We start from the raw sequence: 16,856 nt of genomic DNA, 5'->3' as shown, positions 1-16,856 counted from the left end.
GAGGAGGAGTAATAGTAGTAGAAGGAGGAGGAGGAGTAATAGTAGTAGTAGGAGGAGGAGTAATAGTAGTAGTAGTAGAAGGAGGAGGAGGAGTAATAGTAGTAGAAGGAGGAGGAGTAATAGTAGTAGAAGGAGGAGGAGGGGGAGTAATAGTAGTAGAAGGAGGAGGAGTAATAGTAGTAGAAGGAGGAGGAGGAGTAATAGTAGTAGAAGGAGGAGGAGTAATAGTAGTAGAAGAAGGAGGAGGAGGAGACGTAATAGTAGTAGTAGGAGGAGGAGAAGGAGGAGTAGGAGTAATAGTAGTACAAGGAGGAGGCGTAATGGTGGTAGTAGGAGGACTAATAGTAGTAGTAGTAGTAGTAGTAGGAGTCTTGCCTGTCTGTAAACTATTCTAGAATATTGCAGGTCACCTTATTCCGCTGCACTTCTCATGAATGTGTTTTTCCCACCAGGAAACAAAAGCTACCGGGACCACGGGCACAGAATGTTACTCATTTGGCTGCACGGAGTGGTAATGTCAGGAGAAAACCCAATTAAAGGATTGTTTGAGGGACTGGTTGGCATCGGGAGGAGAGACTTGGCAGGTCAGTGCCCCCTGCAGTAATATTATTGATATGAATATATTATTTATTGCTAAATTCATTGGGGATGGCTGGTGGTTACTACAGATGGCATCTCTATGGTTAATTTGGGGACTCCTCACTAGAGATGAGCTTGGGTTCGGCTCAAACCCAGAAGTTATCTGTCATTGCTGAGCCAATGAGCTGTGGGTAGGAGATTCCTCACCCTGCAACTGGCATACACCAAGGGGTGGGGATGCTCAAGACATCATTAACCTAATATGGGCATATGCCCATATTAGGTCAATGATGTCACAAGCTTTCCTGCCCCTTTATATATGTGTTCTGCCCCACTTTGTGTTTTATTAAACTGCATCAGGTTATTATTGTTTTGTAGTATGCAGACATCTAGTGGCGGTGTTGGGGCACTACAACTTGTTTTCTATGTGTTTTTTTGTTTTTGTCTCTGTCTTCCCCTCCTGTTTTGCACTGCTTAGTTCAGGGACATGCAATTAGCCGACCTCCCGCTGTTGTAGAACTACAAGTCCCATGAGGCATAGCAAGACTCTTGGCGGCCACAAGCATGACACCCAGAGGCAGAGGCATGATGGGACTTGTAGTTTTGCAACAGCTGGAGGTCCGCTAATTGCATATCCCTGGTTTAGTTCAATACTAGCTAGGCCCTCTCTGTGTTAGTAGTTTGCAGAGACGGGGCTTAGGAAAGTTGGAAGCAGCAATAAAGTGGTTGTAAAGGCAGAAGGTGCATTCTATGCATTAAGATAAAAAACCTTCTGTGTGCAGCAGCCTCCCCCCGCAACCCTAACACTAACCTGAGCCCCATCTCTGTCCAGCGATGTCCACGAGTCCCTCGGCCTTCCTGGGCTCTCACTCCTGTTTGGCTCCTGCTGCTGTCAATCAAAGTCAGTTAGCCACTCAGGAGAGAGAGGGGGAGGGGCCGAATAGCAGCTCCGTGTCTGAATGGACACACGGAGCTGCAGCTCGGCTCAGGTGCCCCCATAGCAAGCTGCTTGCTGTGGGGGGCACTGGACAGGAGGGAGGGGCCAGGAGCACTAAAGAGAGACCTGAGAAGAGGAGGATCTGGGCTGCTCTGTGCAAAACCAACTGCACAGAGGAGGGAAGTATAACATGTTTGTTATTTAACCACTTCACGCCCGCAGTATGCAGAATCACGACCAGGAAGTGGTTCAGTTATCCTGACTGGGCATCATAGGTTGCCCAGCAGGATAAGCCACGATTGCACATGCGTGGGAGCGCACAGCGTGGCGATCGGTGGCGTGTCAGTATGACACTTTTCCGATTGAGATAAAGAGCCTCTGACAGGGGCTCTTTACCATGTGATCAGCCGTGTCCAATCGCAGCTGATCACAGTGTAAATAGGAAGAGCCGTTTATTGGCTTTTCCTCAACTCTCGCTGCCAGACGTGAGTAGAGGAGAGCCGATCGGTGGCTCTCCTGACAGGGGGGGTCTCTGCTGATTGATTATGAGTGCAGCCCCCCCGCCGAGGAAGTCCACCCAGGACCACCAGGGATGCCAATAAATGCCCAATATAGATGGCACTCAGTGCTCATCAGTGATGCCTGCCAGTGCCTCCTGATCAGTGCTGCCTAACAGTGCCACCTATCAGTGCCCATCAGTGCCACCTATCAGTACTCCCCGCTGCTGTCAATCAAAAGCTGTGATACGGCAGTGGCGGGGGGGCCAGGTCCCGCTGTCTGTGTCAATAGACGCAGCAGGGGGACTCGGGAGCAAGCCCGCATGGGTGCCCCCATGGAAAGTGTATTCCTGTGGGGGGCACCCGATGGAGAGCAGGATTGGGGCTGCTCTGTGCAAAAACCATTACACAGAGCAGGTAAGTATAACATGTTTGTTATTTAAAAAAAAAAAAAAAAAAAAAAACATATAACGAACGTTTACAACCACTTTAATGCTCTAACAATATCTGTTTCCTTTTTTTATTATTATTTTTGTGTATCATTTATTATTGTATATCATTTTTATTTGTGTATATAATTTATTATTGTATATCATTTTTATTTGTGTATATAATATTTTATTGTATATCATTTTTATTTGTGTATATCATATATTTATTATTGTATGTCATTTTTATTTTTGTATATCTTTTTATTTATTATTGTATATCATTTTTATATATCATTTATTTATTGTATATCATTTTTGTATATCATTGTATTTATTATTGTATATCATTTTTATATATCATTTATTTATTATTGTATATCATTTTTATATATCATTTATTTATTATTGTGTATCTTTTTTTGGTGCATTCACAGAAAGCATTCGGAAGCAAGCAAACGCCGAGGATTCTTCCCCAAAGAAGTGCACGGCCATGTGACCAGCAGTATAATGGAACTGACTTGACATGTGAATGCTCCCCCCCCTCCCCCCCCAGTTTTCATCCCTCTTCCTGTACTACAGTCAGCAGTACTATTACACCAACAAGGGCTGATCCTCATTCCAAATACAATTCCTGCTCACAGAACATCACCGAGGGGAATCTTCAGGCAGATCATGACTGCGCGTGTTCTGGGCATTGTCGAGAAATCTTATTTATGGCGATGTTCTCGTGAGACGCGGTCATTCGTTCACTTTGCTGATTCTACAGCACATTAATGGTGCAATATGGGGGGTGGTAAGGACCACCTCAATTGGATTTTTGTAATTACATTTTATATAAAATTAAGGGGGGGGGGGGTAATTGTTTTTACCTAAAGCACATTTGTGTGTAAAAGATCCACGTGTTTCCTGCTGTGCAATATTTTCCAGCTGCTTGTTGAATCGACAAGCGTAAACCGTTGGGGCAAATGAACTGTCTCTTGTATGCCGCCAATGTTTGTGTATATTTATGACACATTTTAGGGATTTTTGTACAATTTGTCATTTTTACCCTTTTTTGCTAAAATACAAAGAGAACACTTTGTTTTTCTATATCTTCGGACCCCCCAAGATGAAGTCGCGGTATCTTTTTCCACCTGGAAATGAGATCCTGTTTTCTAAAGGTACATAACTTGTGAAGTAATATACTTCATCTGAAAATATGGATAAATCATGGGGTACCCCAACTGTGAGAGATGACTATGCACTTTGGGGTCTATTTATAAAACATTTGTTGGATAAATGTCACACACTGTTGCGCAAGATGGATCGATTCTCCCCATATTTTCTGTAATAGATTACAGTGGAACCTTGGAATACGAGCATAATTAGTTCCAGAAGAATGCTTGTAATCCAAAGCACTCGTATATCAAAGCGAGTTTCCCCATAGGAAATATTGCAAACTCAGATAACCCATTCCACAGCCACTGCTTGTCTATGCAGTACCGCATGTGGCCAGAGGTGTGGGGGCGCCAGAAACACTCGGAAACACTCTGAGTGTTTCTGAGCATCTTCGAGTGTCACCAGCGCCCCCGCACCTCTGGCCAAATGCGGTACTGCACACCCTAGCAGCTTGAATCCTGCTTGTCTTGCAAGACAACGCTCACAAAGCGAGTCAGGATTTCTTTTTTAAAAATAGCTCGTATACAGCGTTACTGTAGCACTATAATTGCAATGGTCGTTAGCTCCACCTGGTGGCCAAAATAAATAAAGATAAAATAAATAATATACTATAAATAATAATAAATAAATATAAAAAATAATTTATTAAAATATATAATTTGAGTAAGATGCATTATCATAAATAAAATATTTTCTCATTGAGGTTGTTCAGAAAACGATACCACATTTTGGCCGCTACATGGAGCTGACGATTGTAGGAATTAGTTACAGAATCAATTACGGGATTTTATGTCCATCCTGCAAAAATTTGTGTGATTATTCATCAAACAAATGTTTTATAAATAGGCCCCCAAATAATGTGATGATGCAATCTCCTTTATATTTACCAAAATGATAGGAAGTATTTATAAACATTTGCAGAATTATTTGTCCTGTAGGAATGGGGGGGGGGGGGTGAAACAATGTTGTTAGACAATTTTTTCTGCAGGCCTACTGTTTGTTATTCGGACAAAATAGAGTGAATCAGGAAAATACCGCAGTATCGCCACTAGGTAGAGCGGCTAATCATAGGAAATAAATACTTATTTGGTATGATTGTCAGCGCCATCTAGTGGCGATACTGTGGTATTTTACTGATTTCTTCAGTAGGAAGACATGACATCGTGGGGTTAATTTACTAAAACTGGGAGAATGTAAAACCTGGTGGAGCTGTGCATAAAACAAATCGGTGCCCAGGTTTTATTGTCAAAGCTTAACCACTTCAGCCACGGAAGATTTGGCTGCTGAATGACTAGGCCATTTTTTGAGATTCGCCACTGCGTCAATTTAACTGACAATTGCGCGGTCGTGCGCCGCTGTACCCAAACAAAATTGACGTCCTTTTTTCCCACAAAATAGAGCTTTCTTTTGGTGGTATTTGATCGCCTCTGCGTTTTTTATTTTTTGCGCTATAAACAAAAAAAGAAGCGACAATTTCGAAAAAAAAACACAATATTTTGTACTTTTTGCTATAATAAATATCCCCATTTTTTTTTTTAAAAAAAGCTAATTTTTTCTCAGTTTAGACCGATACGTATTCTTGTGCATATTTTTGGTAAAAAAAAAAAACACAATAAGCATATATTGATTGGTTTGCACAAAAGTTATAGCGTCTACAACATAGGGGATAGATTTATGGCAGTTTTATTATTATTATTTTTTTTACTAGTAATGTCGGCGATCTGCGATTTTTATCGGCACTGTGACATTATGGCGGACACGTTGGACGCTTTTGACACATTTTTGGGACCATTGTCATTTATACAGCGATCAGTGCTATAAAAATGCACTGATTACTGTAAAAATGTCACTGGCAGGGAACACTAGGGGGCGATCAAGAGGTTAACTGTGTTCCCTAGTGTGTGTTTCTAACTGTGGGGGGGAGGGGACTGACCTAGAGGAAGTGACGGATCGTATTTCCTAGCTAATAGGAACTCACGATCTGTCACTCCTCACAGAGCAGAACAGGGATTTGTGTGTGTACACACACATGTCCCTGTTCCGCCTCTCGTGGGCGGCGGTCATCGCGACCGTCGGCCACAAGCATCGGCAGTGCAGCGGGCGCGCGTGCCTGCTATCCCGATCCCGTGAGCCGACATGTAGCTACGATGGCTCGCGGGATCGTGCCGACCTGCCGCAGTATAATAATGGCGGCTGGTCGGCAAGCGGTTAATTGAACAACCTGAAGTTAGAAGCTGATTGGCTACCATGCAGAGCTGCACCAGATTCTGAGTGCTCCAGTTTTAGTAAATCAGCCCCCATCTCCTAAGAAATATATTTAGGAATGTGGTGTGAATGGGAACACAAACCTATAGCGGGATTTTCATAAATTTGACTTCAAATACACTTGAAGGAGTACCCCGCATCCAATAAAATGCAGTAGGTTCCTAAACAAGTCATGTGCCTCTACCAGGGACGCTCATGTGTAGAAACTTTAGAAAAGCGGTATTGCCCCAGAGCGACCAATCAGATTCCAGCTTTCATTTTTTTTTTTCTAGATCTAAATGAAATAAGTTCTCTGGTCTCTGTGGGCATTGCCTCCATTTTTTTTTTCTTTTTCCTCCGATTTGATACATGAGGTCTTAAAAGCTGTGAGGACCATCTCTGGGGAGTTCACCAAAGTGTACAGAAATCCTGTAACTTATTTTGTAAGAAAGATACATATTTGTAGTGTAACTCTTTTAGTCTTTGTTACGGTAGAAGCCCGGGAGATAATACTGCCTTGTTGAACATTCAGCCTTAGGTGCCAGATGTCCCTCTTATCACATGGTGCTTTCCAGGAGCCTCCTGACTCTGTGCTGACACTATGCAATCCTTCATCTGCAGAGCTCAGTGGAATCCCGTCATCTGCTCCAGAAGAACATGCATTTTATGTGTACACCTGGCATCCTCTGTTCATTATGTGTTTTCCATTTGCTTAAAGGCCAATCTGGGGTTACAAATAAAAAAAAAACAAAACATTCCATTGAATCAGTTTCGAAAAGAGATACATAGCATCCCAGCAAAGATAGAACAGACTACAATGTAACTTGTGGAGCTTTAAAACCACCCTGTGGAAGCCCATGGGAGGAGTCATTTAGAAACAGGAAAACGTGAATGGCTACCTTGGCTAAGTAGTTTACAAAATCCGGTTTAAGGCTCATTCAGGTGCGATGAAGCTCGTGCGCCAGGGCCCCCGGGACAAGGGGCGGGCAGAAGGGCAGGTTCCTTGGGCGCAATGGTTTAGCTCCCTGTGTCCGTTCAGGCATGGAGCCACGGCCTGGCTCCGCCCCCTTTCTCTCCTCATTGGCTCACTGACTTTGATTGACAGCAGCGGGAGCCAAAGGAGCTCCTCTGCTGTCTCAAACCAATGAGGAGGGGGTCCCGGACAGCCGAGTCTCTCATGCACACATCGCTGGATCGAGGTGGGGCTCAGGTATGAGGGGGGGGCTGCTGCACACAGAAGGCTTTTCATCTTAATGCATATAATGCATTAAGATAAAAAACCTTCTGCCTTTACAACCACTTTAACCACTTCCAGACCGCCGCACGCCGATGTACGTCCCTACTTTGGGGACGGATATCGTTGTTATGGCAGCAGCTAGCTGCCATAACCCCGGTATCCCTGTTTTCAGCCGGCGGTCCGGTACAAGATAAAAGTGGTCTCTGCGGAGTATTCGGTGTGAGATCACTTTTATCAGTGGCGGGAGAGGGCCACCCCCCCTCCCGCCACGATCCGGTGCCCTTCACCGCTTACTATACTTAATTTTCTAGCAAAAAAGAAAACTGTTTTTAACTTGTAAACACCACATCTAAAAAAGAGGTCTGGTCTTAAAGTGATTAAAGCTGAATTCTGGGAATTCAGCCACTTTATAAAACGTGCAGGCATAGTGTGAATTGAATCCAAGGAGGTGCATACTATCTCCTGAACGTATCTCTTATTATATCTGACAGTTTATTGCTCTGCCAGAGCATATACTGACACTCATGGCTGTGAGAGAGAAGAGAGAAGCACACAGAGCAGCTATGCCTGCTCCTTCCCTCTGCTGCCATTCAGAGAAGCCTTTGTATTTTGTGATTAAGTTCACATAATACAAAGGCTTCTGTGATTGGACATTAGGAGGGGAGGAACAGGTATAGCAGCTGCATCGACTCTAATGTTGAAGATGCTTGGACCTAAAGCATCAGTGCCCGGGCTCCCAGAAATACAGCTATAGGCATCTTCCAGGAGTGCAATAAAACTATCGGATGTAAATAACAGAGATAAGCTCAAGAGATGCCATGCACCTCCTTAGACTTAGCTCATAGTGTGCCTTTACCTTTTACAAAGAAGGTAAATTCCTGGAATTCAGTTTTAAACCATGCAAAACTAAAATTACATTGGGCACATCCAGGAGCACAAGCCTGGCATAACTTTATATTGGCATTTATCTAAAAACTGCAAATCAGTCCATAGGCTTTGGTCACCATAACAGGAGCAAACATGACCTTTCCTACGTTTCTAAATGACTCTTCCTATCCAAATCTACAGTTGATCACTCTTAATTTCTCCAACACTTCTAGGGAGAAAATAACAATCATACTTTTTATACAAAGTTAATAAAAAAAAACAAGCTGGTTCGTTAAACTGAAATGAGTGTACTAAAAGGTGAACGAATATAAATTGTGTATGCAACGAGCTGCCCCTCGTGGCCGCCCAATACTAGGCAAGGGGAACGTCTGCAGCTGGCATAATTACCTTTATAAATATTTAATGAAGAATTGCATTATGTTAATGTTGTTTTTAGAGACTTTTTTATGTTGAGGAAGACTGGCAGCCAACAATGGAAAGGCCGGTTGGCAGTGATCCCCATGGGAACTGGTGGACTTGCCAAGGACTGTTAAGGAAGGAACGCTGCCATAGAGCATAATGGCAGGGCATTTGTATAAAGTTGTTCTGGTAAATAAAGTCAACCTGTGAAACTGACGGTTTATGTTGTGTGTGTTTCTTACCAGAGGAACCTGCTAAAGGACCAATCTTCTTAAAGGGGAACTAAACTCTCTCTATCAACATTACTTTTAATCCTTTGGCTGATAGCGTTAGTAAATAGATAGGAAGGGATTTTATATTTACTTGTATTCAACTTTTTTTTTTACATTTCTTCAGTTGCTTCCTGGTGTCAGGCCTAGGCCAAATAGTTCCATACATCCTATTAGATTGTAAGCTCTTCTGAGCGGGGCCCTCTTAATCCTATTGTATTGTATTGTATTATAACTGTATTGTCTCCCTTTTATATTGTAAAGCGCTGCGTAAACTGTTGGTGCTATATAAATCCTGAATAATAATAATAATCCCAGGAGTCCTCATGAGGGGGGGGGGGGGGATTTGTCAGCTAAGCACATCCTTCTGCCTGCATGCCTGAACTACGAGCAGGTGGAATCCAGGAAGTAAATGCTACATGAGTCATCTGCCCTTACTCAAGATTGGCCTAACCTTAAGGCTAGAAATGCTGGGGGCACACTGCACATCAGCAATGCACGGTAAGTGACAGAGTCAGCACACAAGATACAGCATTATTCTGGCGGAGCCTGGTAAACTGACATGATGATAGATCCATCCGGCCTGCACCCTCCCAGTTGGGCTAGGCGGCAGTGCGCCCTAGGCAGCTGCCTAGTTAGCTTAGAGGGAGCGTCGGCCCTGCTGGGGGGGTTTCTCTGTGTCAGTGAGTAGCGGCTGCAGTAGGAGAGAGCACACTACAAAAGCTGGTAATGCCTAGGAGCTGTGACATCACCCATAGGTTCCTATAGCCTATCCATTGTCAGCGCTTCCTCCCCTCGGAAGCCACCGATGGCTAATACTGAAAGCTGGGCCAGAGCGGGCTGAAAATAGGTAAGTATACAGATCTTTTCTACACAGGTTAGTCAGATTAGGTGTTGGAGGAGGGTGGAAGCATTTTTACTAGTAGCTAGGTTTTGCCCTGGATTCTACTTTAGCCCTTGGCACAGGGCTATACAGTCTTACATATGTTTAGCAAACTTTTGCATGAAGGAATTTTTGCTTTACATATATTGCTATACATGTTCAAGATGACCAACTGCGTCAAAGTGATCCCTCTCTGGCCAGTCCCTACTCAGCTCTGCAAAATTCCAAATACTTTCTTGTTTATAGCCTTATCCATAAATTGTACCCCCATAGGGGTGGGGCTAATAGTGGAATGCAAATCACACTGCAACAAAATGCATTGGTGGTTTCAGCATTTGCAGGCACAGTGCCAATGGTTGTGGCGCATTACAGATATACAGTCGGTACAACATGCTTCACTGATTCGGTGTAATATTACTCAACGATAGGGAAGAGCCGAACACCCCCCGGTTCGGTTCGCACCAGAACCTGCGAACGAACCGAAAGTTCGCACGAACGTTAGAACCCCATTGACGTCTATGGGACTCGAATGTTCGAAATGAAAAGTGCTCATTTTAAAGGCTAATTTGCATGGTATTGTCCTAAAAAGGGTTTGGGGACCCGGGTCCTACCCCAGGGGACATTTATCAATGCAAAAAAAACTTTTAAAAAAGGCCGTTTTTTCGGGAGCAGTGATTTTAATGATGCTTAAAGTAAAAAAAAAAAAAAGTGAAATATTCCTTTAAATATCGTACCTGGGGGGTGTCTATAGTATGCCTGTAAAGTGGCGCGTGTTTCCCGTGTTTAGAACAGTCCCTGCACCAAATGTCATTTTTAAAGGAAAAAATCTCATTTAAAACTGCTTGCGGGTTTAATGTAATGTCGGGTCCTGGCAATATGGATGAAAATCAGTGAGACAAACGGCATGGGTACCCCCCAGTCCATTACCAGGCCCTTTGGGTCTTGTATGGATATTAAGGGGAACCCCGCACCCAAATTAAAATAAGGAAAGGTGTGGGGCCACCAGGCCCTATATACTCTGAACAGCAGTATACAGGCGGTGCAAACAAGACAGGGACTGTAGGTTTGTTGTTAAGTAGAATCTGTTTGTAATTTTGAACGGGTACATTTTTAACGTGTAGAGCTCCAGCCAAAAAATCTTTTTTAAGCTTTTTGGAAAACATAGGGAAGGGTTATCATTTCTTTTGCTGTCTTTCCTCCTCTTTAGAAGATTTCACCTCACTTTTTGTCCCAATGACAAATGCTTTTTGAGAATTTGGGGTTTTTTGTGGAACAAGGATTGGAAAGCATCAGTGGAAAGGAGAAATGTTTTTCCCATATTAACTCTTACAGGAGAGAATTTCCCTTCCTAGGGGTAGATTTCATCTCACTTCCTGTTGTCTCCTTCCATTTGCAAGTAGGAGTGGTTTGTAAGTTGGATGTTTGAAAGTAGGTGCCTGCCCTATATACTCAGCAGAAATTTGGGCCTTAGGTGTTGTTGTGGCCACAACAACGTAAGCCCTCACAGGGCCCTGCTGTGAAATATTAGATCAAGAATTGTAATTACATGCCCCTGTTGAACAGGGGCAGAAAAACTGGGCCTTTGGTGGTGGTGCTGGTGCCACAACACTGTAAGTCCTCACTCGCTCTTGGTGGGTGCAGAAATGGGACCTGCTGTGAAATATTAGATCAAAAATTGTAATTACACGCCCCTGTTAAACAGGGGCAGAAAAATTGGGCCTTAGGCACTGGTGCTGGTGCCACAACACTGCAACCCCTCACAGACACTCTAGTTGGAACGCAGGAACGAGCCCTGCTGCAAAGTATTGCATCAAAAATGGTAATTACACGCCCCTGTTAAACAGGGGCAGAAAAATTGGGCCTTAGGCACTGGTGGTGGGCCCAGAACCAAAAATGTTCTTACAAGCTATCAGCGTGATGATTGAGGAGGAAGAGGATAATTACTCAGGGATTGTCACTCAGCATCAGCATAGGCAGTCTTTGAAGGGATCTGAGATTTCAAAAAAAATTATTCGGTTACACCAGCATCAGGTGCTTGGTAGCTGGTGGTGATCCAAGACTGATTCATTTTTATGAAGGTCAGTCGATCGACCGAGTCGGTGGACAGACGCACCCTGTGATCGGTTACCACACCTCCAGCAGCACTGAATGTGCGTTCCGAAAGAACGCTGGATGCAGGACAGGCCAGTAGCTCAATTGCATACTGTGCAAGCTCTGGCCAGTGATCCATCCTCAAGACCCAGTAACCCAGAGGATTTTCGGTGGGAAAGGTGTCCAAGTCTGATCTTGCCCCTAGGTATTCCTGCACCATGTAAAACAGACGCTGGCGATGGTTGCTGGAACCGATCATACCTTGGGGCTGCGGAACAAAAAATTGTCTGAACGCATCGGTCAGACGGCCACCTTCTCCACCGCTCCTTCTTTGACTGACCGAAGCCTCAGCAACACGTTGTCCAGAAACAGGAGTTTGTAACCTCCCAGTCTCTGGGAACGCGTTGCACAGACCTTTCTGCAAGGCCTTCCGAAGATGTTTCATCCTCTGCTCCCTCTGCAATGGCAAGATAAGGTCCGCAACCTTACCCTTGTAACGTGGATCAAGGAGGGTTGCCAGCCAGTATTGGTCCTTCTCCTTGATACCACGAATACGAGGATCCTTACGCAGGCTTTGCAGGATCAGGGAGGCCATGCAGCGTAGGTTTGCTGAGGCATTTGGTCCGGAGTCCTCTGGGTCACTAAGGACGACATGGTCCGCAGCCACCTCCTCCCAGCCACGTATAAGTCCATGTGTTTCTTGGGACTGATCCCTTAAAGACTGCTGCTGATGCTGAGTGCCAGGCTCCACCTCCATACTAACACAATCTTCCTCCTCCTCCTCCTCGTCCTCTTCCTGCGTGATCGGCGGGCACGCAGGAACACTGTCTGGATAAAGGGGGCCTTGAGAGCTAAGGAAGTCCTCCTCTTCCTGCCTCAGTTCTGCCTCAAGTGCCCTGTCCATTATTCCACACAGCGTGTGCTCCAACAGGTGGACAAGGGGGACAGTGTCACTGATGCATGCACTGTCACTAATCACCATCCTCGTGGCCTCCTCAAATGGTGACAGGACAGTGCATGCATCCCTGATCATAGTCGCACAGGTACTCAGTGATGGCCCTCTGCTGCGTGTGCAGCCACTGCAGCATGGCCAACGTTGAGTTCCACTGGGTGGGCATGTCACAGATTAGGCGGTTCTTGGGCAGGTTAAACTCCTTTTGGAGGTCCGTCAACCGAGCACTGGCATTATATGACCGGCGGAAATGCACACAGACTTTCCTGGCCTGTCTCAGGACATCCTGTAAACCCGGGTACCTGCCCAAGAACCGCTGCACCACCAAGTTAAGAACGTGAGCCAAACAGGGCACATGAGTCATTTGTCCCTGTCGGAGGGCAGAGAGGAGGTTGGTGCCATTGTCGCAAACCACCATTCCTGCCTTAAGTTGGCGTGGCGTCAACCACCTCTGAACCTGCCCCTGCAGAGCTGACAGAACCTCTGCCCCAGTGTGGCTCCTGTCCCCCAAGCACACCAGCTCAAGCACTGCATGGCATCTTTTGGCCTGCGTACTTGCGTAGCCCCTTGAACGGCTACGGAGCACCGCTGGTTCCGAGGACAAAGCACAGGAAGAGGCCATGGAGGAAGAAGAAGAGGAGGGGGTGGAGGAGAGAGGTGTGTCACAATCATTAGCATTTTGGAGGCGTGGTGGCGGAACAACCTCCAACACTACTGCATCCTGCATCCTTCCCAGCTGCCAGCAGAGTCACCCAATGCGCCGTGAAACTTAGGTAACGTCCCTGTCCATGCCTGCTGGACCATGAGTCAGCGGTAATATGCACCTTACCACTGACCCCCCTGTCCAGCGAGGCATGGACATTGCCTTCCACATGCCGGTAGAGAGCCGGAATCGCCTTCCTTGAGAAAAAGTGGCGTTTGGGTACCTGCCACTGAGGAACCGCACATTCCACAAACTCACGGAAGGGGGCAGAGTCTACCAACTGAAAAGGCAGCAGTTGAAGTGCTAGCAATTTTGCCAAGCTAGCATTCAACCGCTGCGCATGTGGATGGCTGGGAGCAAACTTCTTTCAGCGGTGCAGCAGCTGGGGCAGGGAAATTTGCCTGGTACAATCTGACGTTGGTGTACCAAAAGCAGATTGCCCACAAGTACTTGGCTGTGACACACCTAATTCTACACCTTCATTCCTCTCAGTGCAGGTCTCAGAGAGGACTGAAGGTATAGTGGGGTTGGAGATCTCAGCTGATGAGGAGCAAGGAGAGGTCCTCTTTGTTCTTTGGTGTGGGTCTTTTAGATACGCTTGCCAACGAACTGCATGGCAGGTCAACATATGTCTGGTCAAGCATGTGGTACCCAAGCGGGTGATGTTTTGGGCACGCGAGATACGCTTGAGACATATGTTGCAAATAGCAGCGGTGCGATCTGATGTACTCGTCTCAAAAAAGGCCCACACCAAAGAACTTTTTGAATAACGCGCAGAGACTGCAGCGCCCTGTATATGTGGAGCTTTGGGGTGTGATGCAGTCAATGTGCTGCCCTTAGGCTGGCCCCTGGCCATCCTGCCTCGTTGGTGATGTGCCGCCTCCTCCTCTTCCTCCTCTTCCTCTCTCCTATCAGGCACCCACGTTGAGTCAGTGACCTCATCATCCCCTCCCTCCTCATCACTGGAGCAAACCTGGCAGTATGCTGCAGCAGGGGGAGCATGACTGCCAGATTGCTGTCCTTCTTGGGCACCCCCTCTGTCCGTGCTCATGTTACTGCCTTCATCGAGCTCAGTATCATCATCAGAGCCTTCCAAATGCTGGGCATCGTCCTGGAGCATGTACCCAACACTGTGGTCAAACAGTTCGAGGGACTCCTCAGGAGGACATGGTGGGGCTAGGGAAGGAGTCACTGATGACATTGAGCCAAGGGAAGAGGCCGCTGCTTTGCCAGACAAAGTACCCTGGGCATGGGTGAGAGAGGATGAGAAGGATGAGGACGGCTTGGTCATCCACTCGACCAAGTCTTCCGTGTGTTGCGGCTCAACACGGCCAGCTGCCGAAAAAAAGGCCAAGCGTGTCCCACGGCCACGTGCTGATGAGGATGCACCGTCTCCACGACCAGCACTAGACACAGAGCCTGCTTGCCCTCTCTTATTGGCTTGTGACTGTCTGCCTCTCCTTCTTGGCCTTCCAGACATACTAATGGCCTGTAGCTGCACTAAGCTGGGATATATATATATATATATATATATATATATATATATATATATATATATATGTACTGATACTGCAGCTAGCAAAATCAACTGCCTGCCTGTAGTTTGAGAACACCACCAACCTTCTACAGGTAGCTTTAGCTGAACACTGTGCAGAGCTCGCAAAAAACTAACGTGTAGGTTTAGCTGAACACTGTGAGCAGGACGCACTGCACTAACTTGTAGCTTTAGTTGAACACTGTGCAGAGGTCTCACTACACCAACTTGTAGGTTTAGCTGAACACTGTGAGCAGGACGCACAGCACTAACTGTAAATAGTCTAGTTGCCTGACTGTGGTACTAATAGGATCAAAAGAACACCAGCAATTTTATTCAGGTAGCTGTAAATACTGTAACAAGACAAGCCTGCCTGTCAGTAAGAAGATAACAGGAACGGATCTAGCTGAACACTGTGAGCAGGACGCACTGCACTAACTTGCAGCTTTAGATGAACACTGTGCAGAGGTCTCACTACACCAAATTGTAGGTTTAGCTGAACACTGTGAGCAGGACGCACCCCACTAACTTGTAGTTTTAGATGAACACTGTGAGCAGGACGCACCGCACTAACTTGTAGGTTTAGCTGAACACTGTGAGGTGGACGCACCACACTAACTTGTAGGTTTAGCTGAACACTGTGAGCAGGACGCACTGCACTAACTGTAAATAGTCTAGCTGCCTGACTGTGGTACTAATAGGATCAAAAGAACACCAGCAATTTTCTTCAGGTAGCTGTATATACTGTAACAAGACAAGCCTGCCTGTCAGTAGGAAGATAACAGGAACGGATCTAGCTGAACTGAATACAGTGTATATATATATATGCAACACCTGGGATGCATATATATACACAATACACTGTAAGTGCAGCTAACTGACTGACTGTTCTGCCTAATCTATCTAACTCAAATCAAATGTCACTGTCTGTCTCTCTCTCTCTCTCAATGAACGCCGGAACACACACTACACAGGGCCGCCGTGCAGGCGGCCTTATATAGTGTGGGGCGTGTACTAAATCCCCTGAGCCATAATTGGCCAAAGCCTGCTTGGCTTTGGCCAATTACGGCTCTCTGTTCAGACGGCTCTGTGATTGGCCAAGCATGTGGGTCATTGTGCATGCTTGGCCAATCATCAGCCAGCAATGCACTGCGATGCCGCAGTGAATTATGGGCCGTGACACGCCACACGAATTTGGCGCGAATGGCCCATATCGTTCACAAATCGGCGAACGGGCGAACAGATGATGTTCGAGTCGAACATGGGTTCGACTCGAACACGATGCTCATCCCTACTCAACGATTCCAACAGGGACACTCTGGCTGTCTTGCCTCCACCTCAGGTTCTCCCCCTGACAGCCAGCCAAGCAGCCAGGACTCAGGGCTCCTCTGAACTCTGGACTCCTCTGGACACTGGTCATAAGACTCTGGACACAGGACTACAGACATTGGACACTGAACTATGAACACTGGATTCTGGACACGGGACTCCTGGATAATGGACACTTTATACTGGAGTCTGAATGATGGACACAGGACTGAAGACTCACAGCCAGCGCAACAGTGAACAGACAGACTTAAGCGTGGTGCACACTAGTAGTTTTTTTTTTTTTTTGGTTCAACCCAGTGGGCGAAAAAAAAAAACTGAAGAGCTCAGGAGGAGCCGCTGTACTAATGATGTTAGTACAGTGATCTCCCCTGCTGAGCTATTGTGTTCTGACAGGGGAACGCGGCCCCCCAACCCCCCCCCCCCCCCGCCGGAACGCACCGATCAGCCACTGGCTGAGAGCACTGATCAGATGCCAAACAGATCTTTTTTAGTCATGCCCCTTTGCCGTTCAGCCGGCTTCTGTCAGACCACATGCCGAATGTCGGCCGGTGTGTGTATACTAGGGTTTAGACCCTGACCTACACCACTTCCTCTTTGTGACAATGATATAAGGCAGCTTCTGATCAGCGAGGCAGAGGCCATGTCATTCGTCGGGGGAATGATTGAGGTCATAACTACAGAATAAGTGTCGCAAACATGGCCACCTGATTACTCCACCCAATCTA

The 16,856-nt window shown here is 46.1% G+C and overlaps 1 protein-coding gene across 3 annotated transcripts in view; it reads left to right on the top strand.

Annotated features, from left to right (window-relative positions):
* Positions 1 to 8,586, top strand: part of ANKDD1A (ankyrin repeat and death domain containing 1A) — a 114,156-nt gene extending 105,570 nt beyond the window's left edge. For all 3 annotated transcript variants that reach the window (XM_073618348.1, XM_073618350.1, XM_073618349.1), the window contains 2 exons: positions 453 to 584; positions 2,879 to 8,586. In XM_073618348.1, coding sequence (XP_073474449.1) covers positions 453 to 584; positions 2,879 to 2,940 — 194 coding nt within the window. In that variant the 3' untranslated portion in view covers positions 2,941 to 8,586. The remainder of the gene's footprint in view (positions 1 to 452; positions 585 to 2,878) is intronic.
* Positions 8,587 to 16,856: the final 8,270 nt, after the last annotated feature.

This window comes from Aquarana catesbeiana, linkage group LG03 (genome assembly GCF_042186555.1).
Source record: "Aquarana catesbeiana isolate 2022-GZ linkage group LG03, ASM4218655v1, whole genome shotgun sequence".
In the NCBI taxonomy this organism is placed as follows: Eukaryota; Metazoa; Chordata; class Amphibia; order Anura; family Ranidae; genus Aquarana; species Aquarana catesbeiana.
This window is presented reverse-complemented; position numbering and strand designations above follow the sequence as displayed.